Here is a 22,739-nt window from a genome sequence, read left to right as displayed (position 1 = left end):
ATTCCCGTCGCACAGGGAAATGCCTATGAAGAAATGCAACGTCGATTTTTTTACCTGACAGGAGGGGTCCTAGTGGACCAATCACAGTGCTTGCGGTCCACGTAGAATGGACGCGTTGTTAAAATATTGGTGGTGTGGGCATCAGGCTATGCACAGCCTACGGCGTAGCTATGGCGTAGCACCCACGCACAAGTATAAATTACACTTAAGCATGGGCGTTTAGCTCTTATTGTGGTATCGCCTAAAGTTTCCAGGAGATCTTGGGACACAGATTTACTTGTTGCAACAGCGAGCATGTCAACTTTAAACTCCTCTTCCTTTTTTTGAGGCTTGCAGTGCGTATTAAAACACGAGTATAAACAAAGCTTTAGACATTTTCAATAAAAATAAAACTGTCAATTTCAGAAGCTTATATTTTAAGTTTGAAGAAATCAACACCCTCAACATTACAAAACTCCATCTCAAATCCTTGTCGTGATCACCGTTGGTTGTTTGGTTGGATGAGACTAGGGTATCAGTCACACCAAGACGTTTCAAATGATACCAAACATGAGATTCTTTATCGGCAGAGATTGTTTATGTATTATCAGTTTTAGACACACTTTAAGAGAGAGAGGGGAAGAGGAAGAGGAGGAGGAGGGGAACAGATGCAAAGAGGTGTGAATTTGCAATTATCATTCAATTATGTGTTGTTGTCTCAGATAGAGATGCAAACTCTGTGAAAGAGTCCATTGTTTTCCAGGAAGTGGTGCTGTTTGGATTTGGACATTTTGACAACAGCCTTAAAATGGCTATTTAACACATTTAAATGTTTAGTCATCCAACATTTATTGTAATGCCTCTGGTTCATTATGTGATCTGTGGTCTTTTTTATACATATTTTGTTAATAGGGTGGGACATACAGTAAAAGCAACATATAGCCATGCAACCGTAGGTCACGTTTACACGACAACAATGTAAAAACAGTAACATTTTTTATTTTGTGCTTTTGACAAGTTTGATGTACACAAGAAAACATTTATTGAAATGTTCCAGGTTCACACAGGTCAGCGAAAACGATCAAAAACTTTGTATTTTGCATGCAAGACCAGTCGTTGGCATCACCTTTGTCGTTTAAAAACAATAAACAAAAACTTTCCTGTTTTTAAAAGTTAGCATTTTCAAGACCACAAAATGCCATTGTCATGTAAACAGCCCAAATGCATCTTCAGTAGACTGTGTTGTATAATTTCTGATCCAGGTATTGCAAAGGCTGTCTGTACAAGGTCAGGTCAAAATCTGGGGTGGAAGATGCGTCAGAGACCAGACCTTAACCCCATGAACACTTCTGAAATTGAGCAAAATGTCAACACCATTGCCTGACCTTATGCAAATCTCTGAACACCTTCCCAAAGAAAATATTTAGCAAAAGGAAAGATCAACTCAGTGTAAATAGTTTTAAACTGAATCTTTAGCAGACATGTGTAAGTAATGTCTGGCCATGTAGCCTAAAGGGAAATTCAAGTGTTATTTACATCCTTCAGCTTTTCATCATGAAATGATGAGTTTTGCGTCAGAGTTCAGCTTATCGTAAATGAGTCAGTGATGCAACGCTTGAGACATCAGATGGCAAGCGTTCAAACCACATTCATCACTGCTACGTGCTAAACTGCTGTTTTAATATGGCAGCAATGGTTATGTTTTCTCTTGCATGAACAAACATTTTTCATGTTTAACATCGCCCTAAGCAGTTTTCAAGATTTTTACTGCTATAATTAAGTAAATTACACAGCTACACAAATTATCACACAAAAACAACAATCACTGTTTTACACGCAATGTTTTGTTTATTAAAAGCAAACAACGTACAGTAAAGACACACAGAACAAGCTATACACAATGCAAAAAGGTAATTTTGGTATAATGACCTTTATTTTTAGTGTGTGCATTAGGGCAATTTATAGTATATTTATTTATTTTTGTTTTTAGGCAATATTATTATTTGACTTAAATTCAATTAAAAGTAAAACCACAAAGGTGATTTAAAATAGTGAGCAATTTTGCACTGTAGCAAATCAACTTGACATTAAATACATAATGCTTGCATATATTAAATATATGGCATTATAACAAAATGCATGTACATTTGCAACTGAACTTTATACCCTTATAAAATTCATGAGCCATAATCTTTGTCACGTCAGGATATTTGCCCTACAGGGTTTAGTGTCTGGTTTAGATCAGATTTTAAATACCTGGTAAATCGCATCCGGTCTAAATCTGATTGGCTTGAGTTTAAGGGGAGGGATCAAGCTGCTATAAATACTGAAGTTTTTTTACGTTCGTAAAATAATATAAATATAGAGGATAACGCGAAAACAACACTTCAACGGACAATTCAATGATCACATCTAAAGCACAGTAAGCTTTGTTAACATCCTTGTTGGTTAATTTGACTAAATTAACTAACTGCTATAATCTAACGTAAATGTGTAATGATGTTTTCCATTGATGCGTTTAATTAAATGATGATCTCGTTTCCACAGCTTCGTTTAAGGTCGTGGCAACTTGACAAAAAAAAGTTTTGAAACGTAATAAAAATCTCCCAGCACCTGTTGAAGATGACCTGTGTAAAGTAAGTAACCCCTTATGAAAATTTTCCGTGTTTACTACGATTAAAACAACTTTGCTACTTTTTTTAACCAAACAAATAATAATCAATGCGTCTTTTTTTTAAGTATACAAGTTTGCATTATTATCATCACAATGACCTACAAAGTTAAATGAACCGTATTATTTCCTACTTTGATCCCACAGTGTAATGTCGAGGTTGGGCACACCGGTCTCAATGATGTCCCTTGATATGATGGGGTTCAGGTGCAGGAGCTCTCCAAATATAAACCACCACCACCACCACCTGAAGGGGCTGTCCTCACCCAAACCTCTGCGGTCCTGCATCACCCATCATCACCACTCAGAATTTGAATACAGGCGCACTCCTTCACGTACCCTAATTAAAACAAAAACCCACCGACAAGAGAAACGCGTCGCGTTTGCAGACTCCAAAGGACTTTCCCTCATCACCGTGCGCTTGTTCTCTGAAAAAGACGAGACATTTTCACCTGAACCCGTTGCGCGTTCTCGAATAAAGAAGTTAAACTGCGTTAAAGAAACTGTGAAGACGTCCTCGAGTTTGCGTGTGGGCTTTGAACAGCCCTGTCTGGACTATCAAGCGTTTAGATGTCGCCTGCAGGAACGCATGGTGCTGTTGGAGAACTGTAAGGTCACGAGGCGCTCCATCATGGGTACCGTGCGCGTCAGGAATGTCTGCTTTGAAAAAGCCGTAAACATACGGATTACCTTTGACACGTGGCGCAGTTACCTGGACGTGCCGTGTACCTACCTGGATCAGTGCTATGGGGAACCTGGTACCGACGTGTTCGAGTTTAACGTGACGGTTCCTGAGCAGATAAAGACGGGAGAGAGGATCGAGTTTTGCGTGTCTTATTTACCGGGTGGATTCGGGGAGGCTTCATGGGATAATAATGATGGCAACAACTACTGCATTCATGTTTGTGAAGCGTAAATATTGAGACAAGCTGTTGCACTGTGACATTTTAACCTGCTGACACTTTATGACTTTCTGTGCGTAAACCAACTTGCACGTTTTACCATCTGACCTGTAGAGTGAAAGTTTAAAGCTATTACACGCTATCAGTTCTCATGAATTGCATTTTTAAAATTTGCCAGTAAGATCTGGCATTTTAACAATTGTTTATAAAACGTTGCATACTGAGAAGAATGTTATTTAATATTTTATTGTTTTATATTCTCAAATAAATGACATTTTATCTTGTATCATCTTCTATGTTAATAGTTGTTACTTTTTTCAGTATTAACTTTCCCCTAATCTGGTTTGCTTTGTGCATTCTTTTGACCCCTAAAGAAAATTCATGATTAATGTTGTTGCTCAATAGCCTTATTTTTCTGAAGTTTAATTATACAGAATTAATGATAAATAATGTATTTTTTTTCAAATGTAATGAACTTTGGTCACCATCTCGCCCCATAGTTTGAAAACCACTGCTTAATTTAGGAAGGGCTCCCACAGCAACAATAACCTGATATATAATCTATAGGCTAGTTGTAAAAGTGTGCAAACCGACAACAAGTAAATCACGCTATCAGCATCTGAAAGCCTGAGATAAGCTGTGGTTTGGTCTGATTATAAATGAGCTGTTTAAATTCGGTCTTTGTCAGATTATGTCTGACCGTGCACCCAACGTTTGGTATAATTTTTAAAGGGAGGCAATGAATGATCCATGATGCAGTCTCATGTAATAATACACTGTCAATATTTCATGACACAATTGACCGATGTGGTTTATTTTGCTTTTATGTATTATATATATATATCATTTATTTATTTTATTTATATTATATAAAATAGGAAGAAGTATACCGGTAACTTCAAACTGATTGAAAAAAATCACTGTCATGTTATTTGTAACTTTACTATTAAGATAAATCTTCTCTCAAGCTGGCTTTTTTTTCAAAATCTTTGCTATGTCACACCATATGACACATTTACATGTCAACTACCCCACGTATGCATATCTATCTACACCTAAATGGTGCATATAAGGACCTTTTTAAAAGAGATCCTTTTTTGACATGTTTTTCTGACAGTGTTCAAAAACACAAGTGTCATACTGATGACTTTTATTGTACTTTTTCTTTATGGAGCTTGATAATGGCTCGATTTATGGCTTCATTAAAAATAAATAGTTATCATCACCTAATTCAATCTAAGAAATAAAAATATTACACACTCTATGTATTCTTATCTCTTTTTGTGCAAAGCCTATGGCACATTTTCAAATAAAGCATACCACGCTAATTTCCTTTATATATTATGTATTTTAACTCATACTTTAGCAGTGTTCAGACGATCACCAATGAGGTTCCCTTTACGAGGCATGATCCTGTTATCCGGTTTGACTTTCAGTAAATGCTTCAAAGCTTTCATTGAAAATTCAGCGGCCCACACTGATATTGCAAACCTTACAGCTCGGGTCTTTTTTAGCATTAGCAGTGGAGAGGCTCATGAGCTGATGGTGACCTCTGATCTCATCCACACTGCCATGCTCTAAACGCAAGGGCCCGGTGAACAACACCTCCAGTATGACATCACTGGCATGACAAAACACTGACTCTTCTCCGGGTGTGTATGTCAAGAAGGGATTGGATGTGAGGTCCAGTAGCGGGAGGCGACTTTTGCAAAAGCTGTTCCCCTCCGATCCGACTGGGGCCAGCACCAGCACTACATAATGATACGCTGTGTACATGCAGTACAAGTCAGCAAAGTAAAGGTTAGTATTTGGGTTAAGGAGGCGATCAGCAGAAATCTGAAAGCGCAAAGGCCCGTATGGGGAGTCTTTTGGAGGGAGGCCTGTGTCAAATTCAGTGTTGCAGCTGAGGAAGACGCCACTCAGCTTGCTGTTGATGGGAGAGCCGTGACTTCCGCTGTTGTCTTTTAAGGATGGCAGCATTGCACCTCCACATTCAGACCTAAAACATAAAAAATAAGCTGACATTCAAATCTAAGATATTTATCAGTAGTCAACATTAAATGGCCATTGTTTATCTTACTGATGTTATCTAATGATGTATTTCCAAGTTATCTAGGGACTTTCAATAAAGAAATACAGGACAATGCATTAAATAGATTTTGAAAAATGGTTATGTCATACCAATATAGTATTCTAGCACTAATGCTTATCTTTCAAAATATTTTTGAATACATTATGGTGGACAGACATAGGCAGTTAGTAGAGCATTGTGCTAGCAATGCAAAATATCAAGGGTTCGATTCCAGGGAACACACATACTGATAAAAATGCACTGTGCTTTGGACAAAACTGTGTCTGTTGAATGCATAAACGTAAAATGCATGAATGCAAAATGTGCCTTTTTAGTTTGGTATTATTTCATAAAATGTATAAACCTTTTTAGTAGAAGTCTGTTAAGATGTCAGGTGGTGCAGGTGCAATCAGAAAGTGTTACTGTATATAAAGTAAACTGCTATAAATAACATAAATACATTAAACTAAGTAATTTTAATAAACTAATAATAATTTTAGATTTAATAAATGCAAGCTAAGGTTGTCTATAATTCTTATTGTTGTTTTTTTATTTTTATTTATTTATTTTTTACATTTATAGTTCTCAAATGTTAGTTTAATGTTACAGTTATTGTATTTGGTAAAACTGCTGTAAATGTATAAAAAAAATTCTAGTAGAGGTCTGTTAAATGTAAATTCATTGCAGAGGTCAGGTGGTGCAACCAGAAAGTCAAAGTGTGCAATTGCTGTAAATAACATGAAAACATTAAGCTAAATAATTTCAATAAAATAATAATAATTTTAGATTTAATAAACGCAATAATGTTGAGTTTAATTGTTACCGTATTTTTTTTTAAATATAGTTTTATTTTATTTATAGTTCTCAAATGTTAGTTTAATGTTACAGTTATTGTATTTGGTAATATTGCTGTAAAATGTATAAAAAAATTCTAGTAGAGGTCTGTTAAATGTAAATTCATTGCAGAGGTCAGGTGGTGCAACCAGAAACTCAAAGTGTGCAACTACTATAAATAACATGAAAACATTAAGCTAAATAATTTTAATAAACTAATAATAATTTTAGATTTAATAAATACAAGCTAAGGTTGTCTAAAATTATTATCATACTTTTTTTATTTATAGTTCTCAAATGTTAGTTTTATGGTACAGTTATTGATATTGTATTTGGTAATATTGCTGTAAAATTTATTTAAAAAATTCCAGTAGATGTCTGTTAAATGTAAATTCATTGCAGAGGTCAGGTGGTGCAACCAGAAAGTCAAAGTGTGGAACTTCTATAAATAACATGAAAACATTAAGCTAAATAAATTTAATAAACTAATAATAATTTTAGATGTATACTAAAGTTGTCTTTAATTGTTATACTTTTTTAAAATATATTTTTATTTTTATTTATAGTTTTCAAATGTTAGTTTTATGGTTAAGTTGTTCAAATAAACAAACAATCAGCAAGACACAGGGAGAACATTAAAACTTATCTGTTAAATAGACATTGATTGGTTGTACCACCTGACACATCAAAAATATTGTGAAAATAATAAAAATTTACAAAAATGTTGTTCAATAAACAAAACCGTTTAGCACATTGTTCCTTACTCAAAAATATGCATTACATCCATTTTTAAAAATATATTTTTTGTGGTTAAATTAGTTCAATTCAGTGGCAGCTCAAGACTGCTCTTCTGAGGGGCTTCTGATGTGTTTGTTGCAACATGTGAACCATGTGCATAACGTGCTTTGTCAAAATAAGTGCCTGCTGCACATGTGTCAAAACCGTTTATGATAAAAGAGACGCTCACGTTCACAAAATACACGCAAGACACTCCCTTAATAGTAAACTCTGACTACACATGAGATTATTTGAGTATTTGGCAAACGCGAACGTCTCTTTTTTATCATAAACCCTTTAGACGTGTCTGCAGCAGGCATACAAGACGTGTAATAAACATAGGATCTCTCGACGCGCAGAATTTTGAAATTAGAACCACAATCGGGCTACACACATGTTGTGACGAACTTCGCATTGAGTGCCCTCGAAAAAAGAAGTCACCGTCCGCCACTGGTTAAATTAGCATCTTTTATAAACATGCCTTAGAAAAGAACATTATTGGTGTGTATCTTGAGACTTATCAGTGGCACTGACATATTTTAAGATCTGTCAGTTAAAAGCGCTCTAAGCGAATCACTTCTTGTTGACGTTCTAAGTGTTGTCAAACAAAACGGAGTGTAGCTAACTCCGCCCCTTCCCCTCCCTTTCGTGCTTTCTGAAGTCATTAACGCACCCAACCCTCACTCCCAAATCCTTTTAGTTGTTTATTGGCTTAACACTTTGTTATGTTTCGTGATGGTAGGTTTGTGGAGACTGTGCTGTCCACAGAGACCGCGTTTTTTTACAGTGTGTTCAGGGGACAGGCAGATAGATGTTAACTGTATGAAACAAAAAAAATTTATGGCCTAAAAAGCGTGAATTCGCAAGTTTAAAGTTCTTTTCAATTAAAACAGCTCAATCATGTGTTTCAGTCTAGGACAAGCCTCAATCATTGTCTGTGAACCAAGGGCAGAGGCAGTCTTAACATAGAGGCATAGGTAGGGGGCTGCTTTTGGCCCCCTACCAGCGGGTATATTAGGGGGGTCCCGACCAACCTAATAAATAGTTGTTGCAAAACTGCCGAATATACAGAAGTTAAAGCCAGAGCAGAACGATGTTTGCTAAGTTTTGTTGGTCTGATCATTCGGACTTGTTGTTTCCGGATGGTTTCGGCGCATGATAAACGTCACGACTACACGTTAGCGATTGGCTATGGCAGATCCTGAGTGACTCTGGGCAGATCCAACAGTTTTAAGCTTCAACAGAGGACCCTCCTTAACGGAAGTAACGCTTTGCAATGGAGCTTGGCCAGACTCTCTGTACAAATGAAATGAATGTACGAGAGTCTGGTTGGACCAGGCTAGATTGGATAGGGGGACCCCATACATACCTTCGCCTTGGGCCCCCAATTTGCTAAATCTGCCACTGTTATCTATTTATGAGGACATTAAAATGAGCAATAATATATCATTTTCTGTTTTTGTCTTTATCTTATAAAGCTGCTGTGGAACATTATGGGGTGGTTTCCCCGGCAGGGTTTAGGTTAATCCAGGACTAAGCCTTATTAATAATATTAGATCAGTTTACACAATCATACCTTGAAAAAACAATACAGGTGTGCGTCTTAAGACAAAACAATGTCACTGATGTTAAAATTAAACAAAACAAGGTGTTTTAAATTAAAGCAGCTCAAAAATGCTTATCCTAGTCTGGGACTGCCTGGGAAACTAACCCTATAAAAAGTGCTACGTATATGAATAATTGACTTGACTATAGTGACATTAAAATACTGCAAAATTCAACCAATTAATTATATTTTAATAAATAAATATTTTCGATAAAAAATCTTCACATTGACGTACACGATGAATCACGCACGATAAGATCAAGAATATGTGGACAGAAAGTAAATAAGTCAATTTTGATTTCCTTGACTGATGTTACATTTTCATGCACCAAGCAAAACACGTCTGTAAAGCGACAGAGGATAATCGAAGACACAAACCTCACATAATGAAAGTATTCAGGATGCTGATTTCGATAGAAGACAGAGAACCTGAGAGGTCTCCCAGCAATCGCCTGGGCTTTATCTAAGAGCTGCTGCAGATGTTCAATGGCGTAATCTGCAAGAAAAAATCAACTGAAAATGTTACGCGCCTAAACCAAAGTGAACTTCCTGTATTTATTTATCAGTCTGACTACATGGACCTCAAACAAATACCGATTTTTTTGTCAGAAAATGGACCCAAGCTGACAGACCCCTGTAAAAAGGTCCATATATACATTAGCCATACTCTTTTCATGCGCATAATACTTGATGTAATGGTACAAATAATTGTTATTCATCACAAAAGCCAATTAAAGCTCTGTCATTTCATCTCAACTTACCTCCAGTGCAGAACTCCACTACTTGACTCCATTCAGACACTTGATAGTCTCCATCAGGTTGTCTGATGGCAGTCTGCACAGCGACACAGTAGTCAGTACGAGGACTCAGGAACCAGTGACCTCTCACCGCCATCGGTAACGGCACTGCCTTTGCCACAAGTTTAGTTGGGACCTCCTGACAAGCCAAACACAAGAGGGTGCTGTCAGTCATATATTGAATCATAGAGTTTTTGTGTTGCTCTGCTAACACTTTATTTTTGTTATCCATTTGGCCCAAAATGACTGACTTACCCCCTGCACTTTTAAAAGGTAAGGTGCTACAAAAGTGATGTCATAAAAGAATCAGCCTTGTTATGGAGGTCTGGTCTTCTGTCAAGCACAACCTATAATGAAATGCTCAATAGGTGCATAACCATAGCAACGCCCTTAGAGAGTCCTTTTAGTTTTTATCTGTAATGTAATATTTGAGCCGTGACCCTGTCAGATGTAATCTGAACGGTATTTAGTGCCAGCTTTAGTCTGCAATATTACTTTCACACTATGTAACATCGAATCACCAAATTAGCATCTGTTCGGTTTCCTCTCATCACCTGTACAGCAGACAACAAGATGACCGTTAGGGCTTATTAGGGCATCGAATGAGATTGTTTTGCTGTGTAATAATCCTTTCATAGGGACGGCTGGTCAATGTTTGGGTCACAGTGAGTCATCATTAGCTTACAGGGGGTTTTGTGCGGTGTTTGTCATGTTCCTGTATTAGAAGTGACATCACAGTAAACCCTGAAGGGTTTGCATCAGGCTGTCAGATGCGCTCATTACCAACACACCTACAGCCACCTCATATTCCCTCAGCCATCTGCCTGTGTGTTGAGCATTTTTTATTTCTGCCCTTAACTTAACCTTAGCATTGAATATTTGCATTTTAGTGAGGTTCAGCCTAATGTCACCAAAACACACAATTCGTATTTTTTTACGTTATATTGCAGTGTTTATTATAAACAAGTTTTTTTATTTATTCATGTACCATATACTCATATACTTCAATCAAAACCTGAAAATGTACTTCCACACTCTTGTGGCGTTCATTCTCTAATGACGTCAGCTGGAAACTAGAGGTCTTCACGAGTCCATTAACCCGAGATCCGACCTGAGATCCGAACGAGTTCGGATCTAAAAGTTTGATAAATGTAAAAATAAATGTGTTTTGCAGAACGGACCCGAGAAAACCTGAACTATCTCAAGTGTGTGCATTGAGTCCTTTTCCAACCCCTCTTGTGTTTGCCAAGAGCGCTTGCGACATCATGTGGCTGGCGGTAGGTTCACTTTCGTTGAGCCAGGCCTGAGCCTGCACATTTTAGCAGTTCCTTTGGTTTCATCGTCAGATAAAAAAGAAAACAAATGGAGCAGCGGACAAATTGGATGCCAGGCCACCGGGGATTCTTTCTGTCTGACTGACTGTCGGGTGCGACTGGAGACTGTGCACACATCGGTGCCAGTTACATTCGGGTACCAAAAAATTACCACTGGGTCAGACTCGGGTCTAATTTTCTTAGAATTGTTTTGGGGAAGGTCTTAAAAAAACATTTATTTACGCACGTCGGGTTCGGGAAAAAGTGATCCAGGTAATTTTGGGTTAAGTACATTTCCGTGGACCTGTCTGTCTGCCAGTCCATTTCTGAATGAAAAGCCTGCTTTTCTCTATCCAATCATAGCAAAGTGGAAAACACAGGCCACGCCCACTTTTTTCACGCTTGATATTCCATTTCACATACGTCACAACACGGTTGATCGCTGTGACTTTTTAAAGGCACAATATGTTCAATTTCTGCATCATATCCAAAAACGACTAGCGCCATGTTATATTTTTTTGCCCACATGCATTCGTACATGCTATGCAGTTGTTGCAGTTTAGTGACAGTTAGAGGCTGTTTACACTTGGCATTAACATGCGTTTTCGTCGATCGGATCACAAGTGGACGACATTAATGCCAGGTGTAAACGGTGTCCACTTTCGACCACTTTCAACCACATCCAGAGGTAGTCGAAACCACTTTCGATCGGATCGCTTTGGAGTTGCGGAACGCATATGTGGTTGAATGTGTTCGAACAGCCACACGCGACCACCTTCTCTCCGCCCATTTATCTAATCTGAGGTATTAAACACAAGTTTTAAGTCTTTTTTTGACTTCTGGTGTGAACATACGGTGAACAGCGCGATTTTTAGCCTTTCATTGATAAACCTAAAGCAGCTGATCTCTGTAGTTTCGTTTTGAAAGCGTGTGAAAGTTGCGCGATCCTATTTCATCAATTGCGCTGAAAATTCAGAGAAAGCTCTTTCATACACACGTACAAAACACTGTGCAGCACGTTTACTTGCTAAACAAGCAGTAAACTCCGACATAATATTAATTTGCGTCCATATAAACTCATAATTACTCCCGCTCGCGTTTGAATGACAGCAGAGAGACTCGCCCACCGTCTCACAGACCACCCCCTCACAGTATTCAGGACAGAAGCGGTCGAAAGTGGACAAAAGAGACGGATTTAAATACCAGGTGTTAACGTAATGTGTCTCTCTCGTCCACTTGTGATCCGATCGATGAAAACACATCTTAATACCAAGTGTAAACAGCCCCGAAGTGGCGAAAGTTACATATTGTGCCTTTAACAAAAGATATAAAGCTGTGGAAAAAATTAAGAGACCACTTCAATTTTTTTGTTTTACTAAAATTACTAGAAAACAAATGAAGCAGCGCGCCAAATTGGTTGCAAGGCCACCAGAGTTTCTTTCGTCTGACTGGTGGGTGCAGACTGCACACACGTCTGTGCCGGTTACATTCAGGTACCAAAAAATGCCATTGGGTCGGACTCGGGTCTAATTTTCTTGGGTTTGTCTTGGGTCGGGTCTGCTTAAAAAACATATATTTATGCACGTCAGGTTCAGAAAAAGTGATTCGGGTAATTCCGGGGCGGGGTACATTTCTGTGGACCTGAAAAGGCCTCTTGTGGGAGCATCTGTTAACTCCGCCCCCTCCAACTGTCAGTATGCCAGTTCCATTTCTGAATGAAACGCCTGCTTTTCTCTATCCAATCAAAGCAGAGTGGAAAACACAAGCCACAGCGACTATTTTCCACACATGAGATTCCTTTATCACATTCGTCACAACACGGAAGTCAATAGCGGCTTCCGGTTCACAGTGACCTTTTAAAGGCACAATATGTACGATTTCTGCATCAGTATATCCATAACTACTATCAGCGTGTTATATAGATTGCTTACATGCATTCGTACATTATCCAAAATTTTGTAAACAATTTTTTAATTCACGGTTTGCTCTTTCACAGGATAATCAACCCATGCTGTTGTTGCAGTTTAGTGACCTCTAGTGGCAAACGTTACATATTGTGGCTTTAAAGAAAGATATAAAGCTTTGGTAAAAATGAAGAGGCCACTTCAAGATTATTTTCAGTTTTTCTAAAATGACTAGTTGTGTTTAACCTTCTAAGACCTGAGCTTTGTTTTGTTTGTTTTTTTTTCTTCCAGCTATTTGGGGTTAGGAAAAACCAATAAATATATTAACCAAATATTTTTCTTTGAACATGAAGCAGTTTAAGTGTCCAGGTTTGTGTACAACAGGTTCCATTTACAGAGAATTAAGTAATATGGTGCAAACAACAAAAAACTGTGATGTCCACGTATGTGGACATAGGAAGTTAAGTAAAATTGTCATTTTTGTTTCATTATGTCAACTATCGACAGCACTTCTGCCAAATTCCTAATAAAAATAATGAAAATCACTGATCACTGAAAAAATTCAATGTTTTTGAGTTTATATACATTTTTTAACAACACAATGCTAATGTTTTGCATGTATTTTAGGATCAGTTAAAAAAAAGATTATTTGATGAAATAGCCGCAATTCATGTGCCTTCTTCTCAGTCTTTAACATTTGCTGACTTTATGTCACTTTTGAGGTTTGCTTTTGTTGGAATTTAACAGACACTGGACAGACATGTTCACAATACATATAAAAATGTATATATAGTTTTATGTAGTTTAGTGTCTGTATGAAGTACCGTGGTCCTCCCATTTGTACAGCACATATGGTTGAATTGACAATAAAGCTTCTTGATTTGGCTTGAAATGGCTCCTAATTGAATCTGTGTTTTACAAAATAAAATCTGTAACAAATTATTCATCTAGTAGAATGAATTTCATATAATCCTTCAGTTTGGTAAAACATCATTTGTTGGTTTGATGCATGCAAGGAGTAAGATCTGAAACATTACTACAGAATATTCATTGGAAAGTCCCCAGATTGCTTGTGTAATATATATATTCAGCTTACAATCGTAATTTTACAATTGAGAGATTAATACACAGTGTTAAGAACAGAGATCTAAATACACAATAAATACTGACTTTGTGCTTGAAACGATTCTGTTCACTGCCCTCTTTGCGACTCAAATCGATGAAATAATGCGTCACTCGGGCGTTATCTTCGTGGGCCATTTCCCAGGCTATTCGGAAGGAGTCACAAGACACCTCGCTGATTTGAATATTATGGGGTGTAGAGAGGAGCTCCATCTCAGCCATCACCTGCAAGCAATAATAAAACCTGTCAAAGCAAGATAGAAAGCAATCTCTGATAAAATAAACCTTCAGGAAGCCCTATTTCTATATAAAGTATTGTGTTCAATTTTTTAGGCTTTCCTGCGATCTCATTTTGGCACCAAATGTACTGCAGACATCAACTATAGCATCTCAGAGGTTGGATAACAGACGAAATCCAGACTCTGTGTAGGTGAAGTGCTGATATGATCAACTGCTTGCATCAATGACCACGTTTACATGCACACCAAAAATGCGATTATTTCCAATAATGCGAGTAAGGTCTTAATCGCAGTAAGATGTTTACATGACTGGAGCTAACCTCTTCACTCCGGTTTACATGCAGTTTTTATTTTCGGATTATTCACACAAAGTTCAATGCAGAGCACAAATGATGAACTCACATATATGGTCCACTGTTTTAATTTACTTACGTTAAATGACAAACACGTTGTTATAGATGTATTTCATTATCCGGTGCCGTGATGAAGATATAAATATGACAGTGCCTGTAAAGGGCGTTCACATGATATAAAAATATGGTTTTAAAAATCGTTTTATATTAAAGATAATAGCTCACACAACAACTATAACGATAGCGATTTTGGCACATGATGAACGATAAACCATTGACAGCCAATCAAATCTATTTGAACTTGAAGTGCACGCGCACTTAAAATGCAGCAGAAAGCTCATTCATTGCTGAGGTTTATAACATAAAATTACCTCAGGTATCCAGCGCTGATGCTGTGAAATTTTTCTACCACACTGACTACGCCAAAAGGTATGATATTATTACACAAACTACTACATTCATTCATTTGAGGACATCTGCTGGTTTCCCGCTGTGTAAATGCAACAAGAACAGCATATGTACATATTCAGTGACATGTAAACAATTGCAAAAAAAGTTTTTATTACAAGAAATATCCAATATTAGGTAATGCCGCGCTCGTTTTATCGAATTAGCATGAAGTTATCATTATGATGTGGTCACTAATATATTTATCGTTATAATTATCGTTATAATGTCATTTAAAGGTTTTATACACTGCTGTCGTGTTATTTGAGCTGTTTCTGAATGAAGGCAGACTGCTGACAGCGAGTCGTGTTGGCAGAGTTCATGTAAAACTTCCTAATGTCAAGATTAAAACGAATTTGTGCTTAAGGTGCGTGACTAAAACACACGTGCACTTAATTAGTGCGGTATAAATGCGATTAAAGCGTTTACATGGACGCATACTGCGATTATAAACGGCGTACGCCACCTCTTTTAATGCGACTTTACTTATTGCGATTATGAGCTTAATCGCATTATTTTTATCGAATTATTGCGTTTACATGAGGTAAAGTATAATCGCAGTATTGACAAAATCCCATTATAATCGCATTATTAGGGTGCATGTAAACGCGGTCAATGATGTGTGTTTGCTGCACTGAGTATGTGTGAAGTGAACTGAATGAGCCAGGCTGTTGTGTTTGATGAGCTGTCATATGTGACCGGTGAACCCTAGAGTAATGTGAAGTCACACAATCTATTATCTGCCCCTGTGCTCACAAGATAGGCCCTCTGAGATGAAGAGCGAGGGCGAGAGAGGGAAAGAGATTTATTAGCACCTCTCTCTCTTTCACCTTTCAATACCCCATAGCTCACATCTTTCACATTAATTGTCCTTTACAGTTGGCTCTGTAATATGTTGCTGACCCCACCATGCAGCCCCTAAAACTAACTATTATGATTGTAAATGAAACAAGTATTTACATTACAGTATAAGAAAATATCAACCGAAGTATCCTCTGAAAACATATTATGCTAATATTTTAAGTAGCTTTTTTCAGCTGAGTGCTTTGGTTGCTGCTTTGTTTATCAGTCGTTGAACGATGCACCAATTGATTGTTGTGATATTTGTCCCGCCCCTCCTCCACTGTGATTGGACGGCCGAGGGAGATGACATTGATGAGCTATATAACCTCAACCCCAAGCAACAATAATTTGATAATAGGAAAAAACAATGAGTAAACAATGTATAAAATGACAAGAGAAATCCGTGAGAGTGACACGGAAAAGACATCTGTGCTCCCGTCACGGAAAAAAGCTGAATTCCGTGACATGGATAAAAAGAAAAAAAATTCCATGACTATAACACAGATTTCCATGAGATCACGTTGCATTAGCTGAGTGTTTCACACAGAGTTAATCAATTTTCAACTCTTGACGCTCAGCATTGAGTGTGGAAGAACCGCAGAGCGCCGGTGCTCAGACCGGACAAACCCACCAACCGCTGTCGTTTTTGAAAAGTGTTGCACTTCCATTGGAAACAATTAAAAACATACGCTGGCCACCGGCGTAAACACTTTGGTGTGCATGCCTCTTTAGACTGCGTCCCACATGGCACATTTTATGTGGACCTCCAAAGGCCATTACAGGTCATTAAAGGGATAGTTCGGCCAAAAATGATATTAAAGCCATGATTTACTCACCCCCAAGCTGTCCGAGTTGCATATGTCCATCGTTTTTCAGACAAACACATTTTCGGATATTTTAGAAAATGTTTTTAGATCTTTCAGTTGATTAAATGTAATGTTACGGGGTCCACCCATAGTCCACGACCTTCAAGTCCAAAAAAAGTGCGTCCATCCTTCACAAAATAAATCCAAACGGCTCCAGGATGATAAACAAAGGTCTTCTGAGGGTAATCCGTGCGGTGTTGTTGTAGAAATATCCATATTTAAAACTTTATTAATGTAAATAAATACCTTCCGGTAGCGCCGCCATCTTAGTCGCATCCGCATTCAGGATGAGAGTTTACGCAGCCTACGGAGGCTACTCTGCTGCTGCTCTGTGCCCCGCCCTCCGAATTTGTCATACGTCACTAAGAAAAGTGCGTACACTACGCTAATACTCTCTCCTGAATACAGAGGAGTCTAAGATGGCGGCGCTACTGGAAGGTATTTATTTACGTTAATAAAGTTTTAAATATGGCCATTTTTGTGTTTGCTTTACAAAACCTGGTGGATCCACTTTTTCTAATCTGCAATATAACCCACGCTTAAAGGTCCAATATGTAGATTTTTAGCAGCATCTAGCAGTGAGATTGTGAATTGCAAACAACGGCTCAGGCCACAGCTCACCATTCCCTTTCGAAATGCATAGTAGCTGCCACAGGTAAAATATAATCGTCATTGTCTGAGACAACATTGGGATGAAGTGAGCTCTGTAGAGCAGTTTGTCCATTTTGGGCTACTGTAGAAATGTGATGCAGACTTTCATGTTAGGGTACCAGTGGTGTATGTAGATAAAAACCGTTCACTACGTACAGTTCATTATGTGAGGTCTATATACACCACTGATAATATAGTTATGTACTGTATATTACATTGCATTTCTGTCAAGAGATCCTTCTAGAAGTACACAAAGCACCTTTAAATGCTAGTTTAGTTATTTAGGCAAAGTCCTCCATATGGACTAATGCTGACACAATGTTTTCTAATGTGTGGTAGGTGCCAATGCCAAATGTTGACTCGCATCTACTGTACTGTAATGTAAGTGTTGGATAACACAAATGTGTGGTCTTATTAATATTCATCCAGAAAATGAGAATATGTTTTACAGCAAGCATTTCACACATGGATGCTTTCACTCAGAGATCAGCGTGTGTGTGTGTGGCCTGAAGGCATCATCTGCTCTGCCTCATGATGAATCTTTAAACATTAATTTAAAACTCTTTTAAATGCCCACCCACCCTCATTATCTGTTTTCACAATACATACAGCACTACATACAACAAGACGGCAGCGCAGGATCCTAGTCCCAGACTAAAATGCATGTTTGAGCTACCTTAATTTAAAAATATCTTGTACTGACACCTTAACATATATTATAAAACGCGCAGTTCTGATTCTTCATTCTGATTGGTTGAAACGTGCTCTAAGCTGTGATAAAATACCCCGGTAAACCCACGGTTCCGACCGCATTACATATGTATCACTGCGCACTGTTGCTGCGTATTGATTTATGAAAATAAACACCACAGTCTTTAATCATATTTTTAATTTTTTACAATTGCACAATTAATGGCGATATCCAGATAAATGTCAATAAATATTGTTAAGTCATCTCTTCAATATATAGAAAACGCTTCTCTTTATTGTTCTTTAACATCAAATCCATATTTCCGCTATTATCCACTAGATGGCGATCTTACCCAACTTAAACATTGACGCATTCACTCAACACTAAAACGTCGTATAAGTTTTGATCATCAGGCTCTGAATCTGATCTCTTACTAAAGTTCTTCACAAAAATGGAATTATCTCCGCTTTTAGCTCAAAATTTGAGAGGTGATAAGAGAACAAATGAAGGTAGGATGAAAGGGTTTTTTTGTTTGTTTTTTGTTTGAAGGCGGATGGTCTGTAGCCTGGTCCAACCAGACTCTCGTAGGAGGGCGGAGCCACCGAGCCAGGCTAGATGGTCTGTTCTTTCATCTGATATATTTTATGTTTATTTAAAGAAGAACATTTTCCTGGAAGGCATTAATTAAAACTGGGTGGCAAATTTTTTTTAAACGCTGACGGGGAAAGAGTTAACGATAAGCATGCTTTCAAGCATATTTGATTATCACTTCAACAGTTGCATGATATAAATGTTAATGTATAAATTAGACGATTGTTGATTTATGAAAATACACACTACAGTCTTTAATCATATTTTCATTGTGTCTTTGCTGCGCCTGTATTGCTTGAGCACCGCGCTCAGTTGCAGCTACACTTGATTCTGAGGAACTACTTTGTTTGGCGGAAGAGTAATATTTGTACTAATATAATTACAACTTATTTGTGTTTTATTTTATGAAATCCGGCTATGCATATGAAGTAACTGTTTTATAAAAGCAATAAGCCCCGCGAAGCAGTGGTGTTACAGTGCATTTTATAACAGTGTCATGGCTAACAACACCCTTTAGCTGTTATAAAATGCACTGGTAACCCACTGCTTCTTGGCTGCTTATTGCTTTATTAGTGCCATTGTTTTGTCTCAAGATGCACACCTGTATTGTTTGTTTATAAAAACTACTTAAATGTCCTAATATAACTAAGGCCTAGTCCAGGATTAATCTAAACCCTCTCCAGGAAACTCCCCCATACAGTTTAAATATCATTGAAGCACATTACACTACTAAAGGGGACATATCATGAAAATCTGACTTTTTTTCATGTTTAAGTGCTATAATTGGGTCCTCAGAGCTTCTATCAACCTAGAAAAGTGAAAAAGATTGACCCAGTAACTTAGTTTTGTTAAACCATTCTCTGCAAGCATGTGAAAAAAATCAGCCATTGAGATGTGGCTCCCCTTGTGATGTCAGAAGAGCCTAATACCACCCCTTAATCTGCACTATCCAACCACGACACTGCCATTCAGTGCAGAGATCAACTCATTTGCATTTTAAAGGACACACCCAAAAACGGCACATTTTTGCTCACACCTACAAAATGCCAATTTGAGCATGTTATAATAAATTATCTATATGATATTTTGAGCTAAAACTTCACATATGTACTCTGTGGACATCAAAGATTTATTTTACATCTTAAAAAACTCTTGTGAAATGTCCCCTTTAAAATAAAGGTGTTGCACGATGCAATAGAAGGAGCATTTTTGGCTTTTTGTAGTGGAAAAGCGTTCTTTACACTAGAAAATGGTAAGAAAATGCTTCTTCTATGGCATGGCTGTAAATAATCTTTTATAGCACCCTTATTTTAAGAGTGCAGCTCCCCAGATTGCTCCCTTTTATTCAGGGGGAATGTAGGCCATGAGAAATATTATCACAGGATTTGCTTCAAAGCTGCAAAACACACACATGCGCACACACACACTCGCACACACACACTCGCACACACACACACAAACACAAAGGTCTCTTACAAGTCTCTTGGTTCCTCACTATAGTGTTTGCACAGATCAAGCTGGCACATTTTTCCTAAAAACTTTTTTTGGACCATTAAGCTTTTATATATTTTAACATTATTTTTAACATAACATTTTGGGGTTAAACCTGAAACTCACTCAAGCAATATAACCTATAACCATACTAAACATCTGCAGTGCCTTTGAAAAAAATAACGTGTTTACTGTTAAGGAACACATATGACTACAAAAAAGTTAAAATGGTTAATCATATGAACACCATTTCAGTAAGCGTATATACAGTAAACAAACCTTTGCTTTGAATGAAGACTTAAGTGTATATGATGGCCGACATGCACTAATATTAACACGTGTATACTCTACATTTTATTGGGTCACACAGAGAAACGAGTAACATTTACACTCGATGAGACTTTCAGAATGGGTTCATGCACAAACCTTGCTATGTGAAATAAATGTGCAGTGTGAGCAGTTCATTGAGGATTCGTCCTCTGAAATGAACCGTCGGATGGAGAACACAAGAGTCTGTGTTGAATCTCAGAGTATTAATGACTCTGTCATGGTTCAGGTTTCTCATCATGAGTGGATCTTATACTGTATGTATCTGCAATGCAGCCCTGTTGTGCGAGCATGGTGTGTATATTTTCACTATAAAGACTTAAAATTAAAGAAATCATACTTTTAAACGTGCAATAATCGGATTATCTGTGTCCGTCTATTAAATCATCATCTGGGATGGTGAAAGCTACAAAGAAGCCCTGTCCTCAATTCAGTGCAGTTGAGAGAAAAACAGCAAGGGGAGGAATAAAATTGGGAAAGAGCATTATATAATATATAATAAACGATTGAACAATATACTGGATGATATATTGGTTGAAGTTTTGATCTGAATTGCTCAATGATCAAATTCTAGCAATTCTAGTGTCCATTATAAAAATTCACCAACAACTTGTTTATATAATGATAACATTTACACGTATTTATGTCTATAAATCTGCTGTTTTTTTGATGCAAAGCTAACTAATATGCAAATGCAACTGACTATATATAACATTAAACCCTTAAATATATATTTTTTTAGATATGAAAAATGGAAATATGTATAGACATATGTGTGGACTTTATTTTTAGGTTAATATGGCACAAAGAGAGTTGCAGACATGCCAAAGAGCACAACAACAACACACAGTTTGACAGGTACAGATTTCTTAGACAACGATTAAAAATGAAAGACGTACCTCTGTGCAGCGACAACAAACAGCTGTGACAAAAGAGGAAAGATAACACAGTCGCAGTCTGTGCACGACTTTGATCCTTCGTATTTTTCCCTCTCTTTAGAGCTGCTAACATGGATGAAAACTGAGCATTTGCTCTTGTCTGCTCTCTCTCTCTCTCTCTCTCTCTCTCTCTCTCTCTCTCTCTCTCTCTCTCTCTCTCTCTCTCTCTCTCTCTCTCTCTCTCTCTCTCTCTCCTTCAGCTGTATAAGAAATTAACAGGCATGAGAAAGTGCAGCATCAATGAACCATAAAAGTGATATAACAAGCTACTCACACAACTGCCAAACACACACATTATATAACATATTCACTTATGTCTTCAAGTCTAAATTCAATTTGCATCACATAACTACAATTTTAGACAGAGGAAATGGGGCAACATTAAATTTGAGTGATGACACTTTGGCATATACTCACTTCAGTTAATTTAAGTAGGATACAATTTGGCGGTTGCACATATTATTTCCAACTACTGATAGCTATAAAAGATACCACAACATGGCAAAACTATTTAAAGGGATAATTAAAAATCACTCACCCAAAAATGATTGATGTATATAATATATAGGGCTGTCAAAAGATTAATCACGATTAATCGCATACAAAATAAAAGTTTGTGTTTGCATAATATATGTGTGTGTGTGTTGTGTGTAATTATTTGAATGTATATTTGAATAGACACACACATGTGTACATTTAAGAAAAAAATCTGTATAAAAAATGTATATGTAAAATACATGCATCCATGTGTGCACTGTAAAAAATACTTTGATGCCTTATAATTTTTGTTAAATCAACTCAGATTTACAAGTCATGTAAACAAAGATCTCACCTGTAGTTATAACAACTCATCTCTAGTCAAGATAAATAATAGTAAGTTGAAATGACTTGTAAATCCGAGTTGATTCATCAAAAAAATTTGAAGCAAAGTATTTTTTACAGTGTGTGTATTTATATATACAAAATAATTACATACAGTGCACACACATATATTTTGCAAACACAAACTTTTATTTTGTATGCGATTAATCGTGATTTATCTTTTGACAGCCCTAATATAATAACAACACAATCAGAGTTCTATTAGAAAATGTTCTGGATGTTCCAAGCCTTATAATGGTAGTAAATGGTGCTTCTAAATTTGAAGCCCCAAAAAGTGCATTCATCCCTAACAGAAGTAATCCACATGGCCCCAAGAGGTCAAAAAGGGAAATCTATGCAATTTTGTAAGGAAAATATGAATATTTAAAACTTTACAAATCAAAATAACTAGCTTCCGGTAAAGAACAATGTTTTTTTCAGCGTATGATGTATGTAGTAGTGGCG

General features: G+C 37.2%; 2 protein-coding genes across 2 annotated transcripts; one reads left to right on the top strand and one right to left on the bottom strand.

Moving 5' to 3' along the window:
* Positions 1-1,932: 1,932 nt before the first annotated feature.
* ppp1r3c2b (protein phosphatase 1 regulatory subunit 3C2, duplicate b) lies at positions 1,933-3,838 on the top strand. Its single transcript, XM_065247622.1, has 3 exons — positions 1,933-2,401; positions 2,527-2,615; positions 2,798-3,838. Exons 2-3 carry the CDS (start codon positions 2,602-2,604, stop codon positions 3,564-3,566), a joined length of 783 nt encoding a protein of 260 aa, XP_065103694.1. The 5' UTR covers positions 1,933-2,401; positions 2,527-2,601; the 3' UTR covers positions 3,567-3,838.
* Positions 3,839-3,986: 148 nt separating this feature from the next.
* Positions 3,987-21,532, bottom strand: LOC135729772 (phytanoyl-CoA hydroxylase-interacting protein). The gene is made up of 5 exons (XM_065247621.2): positions 21,375-21,532; positions 14,025-14,201; positions 9,602-9,776; positions 9,219-9,336; positions 3,987-5,551 (listed from the first exon to the last, which is right to left on the bottom strand). The coding sequence occupies exons 2-5, from the start codon at positions 14,196-14,198 to the stop codon at positions 5,017-5,019; spliced, it is 1,002 nt and encodes a 333-aa protein (XP_065103693.1). The 5' UTR covers positions 14,199-14,201; positions 21,375-21,532; the 3' UTR covers positions 3,987-5,016.
* Between the last annotated feature and the right edge of the window lie 1,207 nt (positions 21,533-22,739).

Source organism: Paramisgurnus dabryanus, chromosome 11, assembly GCF_030506205.2.
Source record: "Paramisgurnus dabryanus chromosome 11, PD_genome_1.1, whole genome shotgun sequence".
In the NCBI taxonomy this organism is placed as follows: Eukaryota; Metazoa; Chordata; class Actinopteri; order Cypriniformes; family Cobitidae; genus Paramisgurnus; species Paramisgurnus dabryanus.
This window is presented reverse-complemented; position numbering and strand designations above follow the sequence as displayed.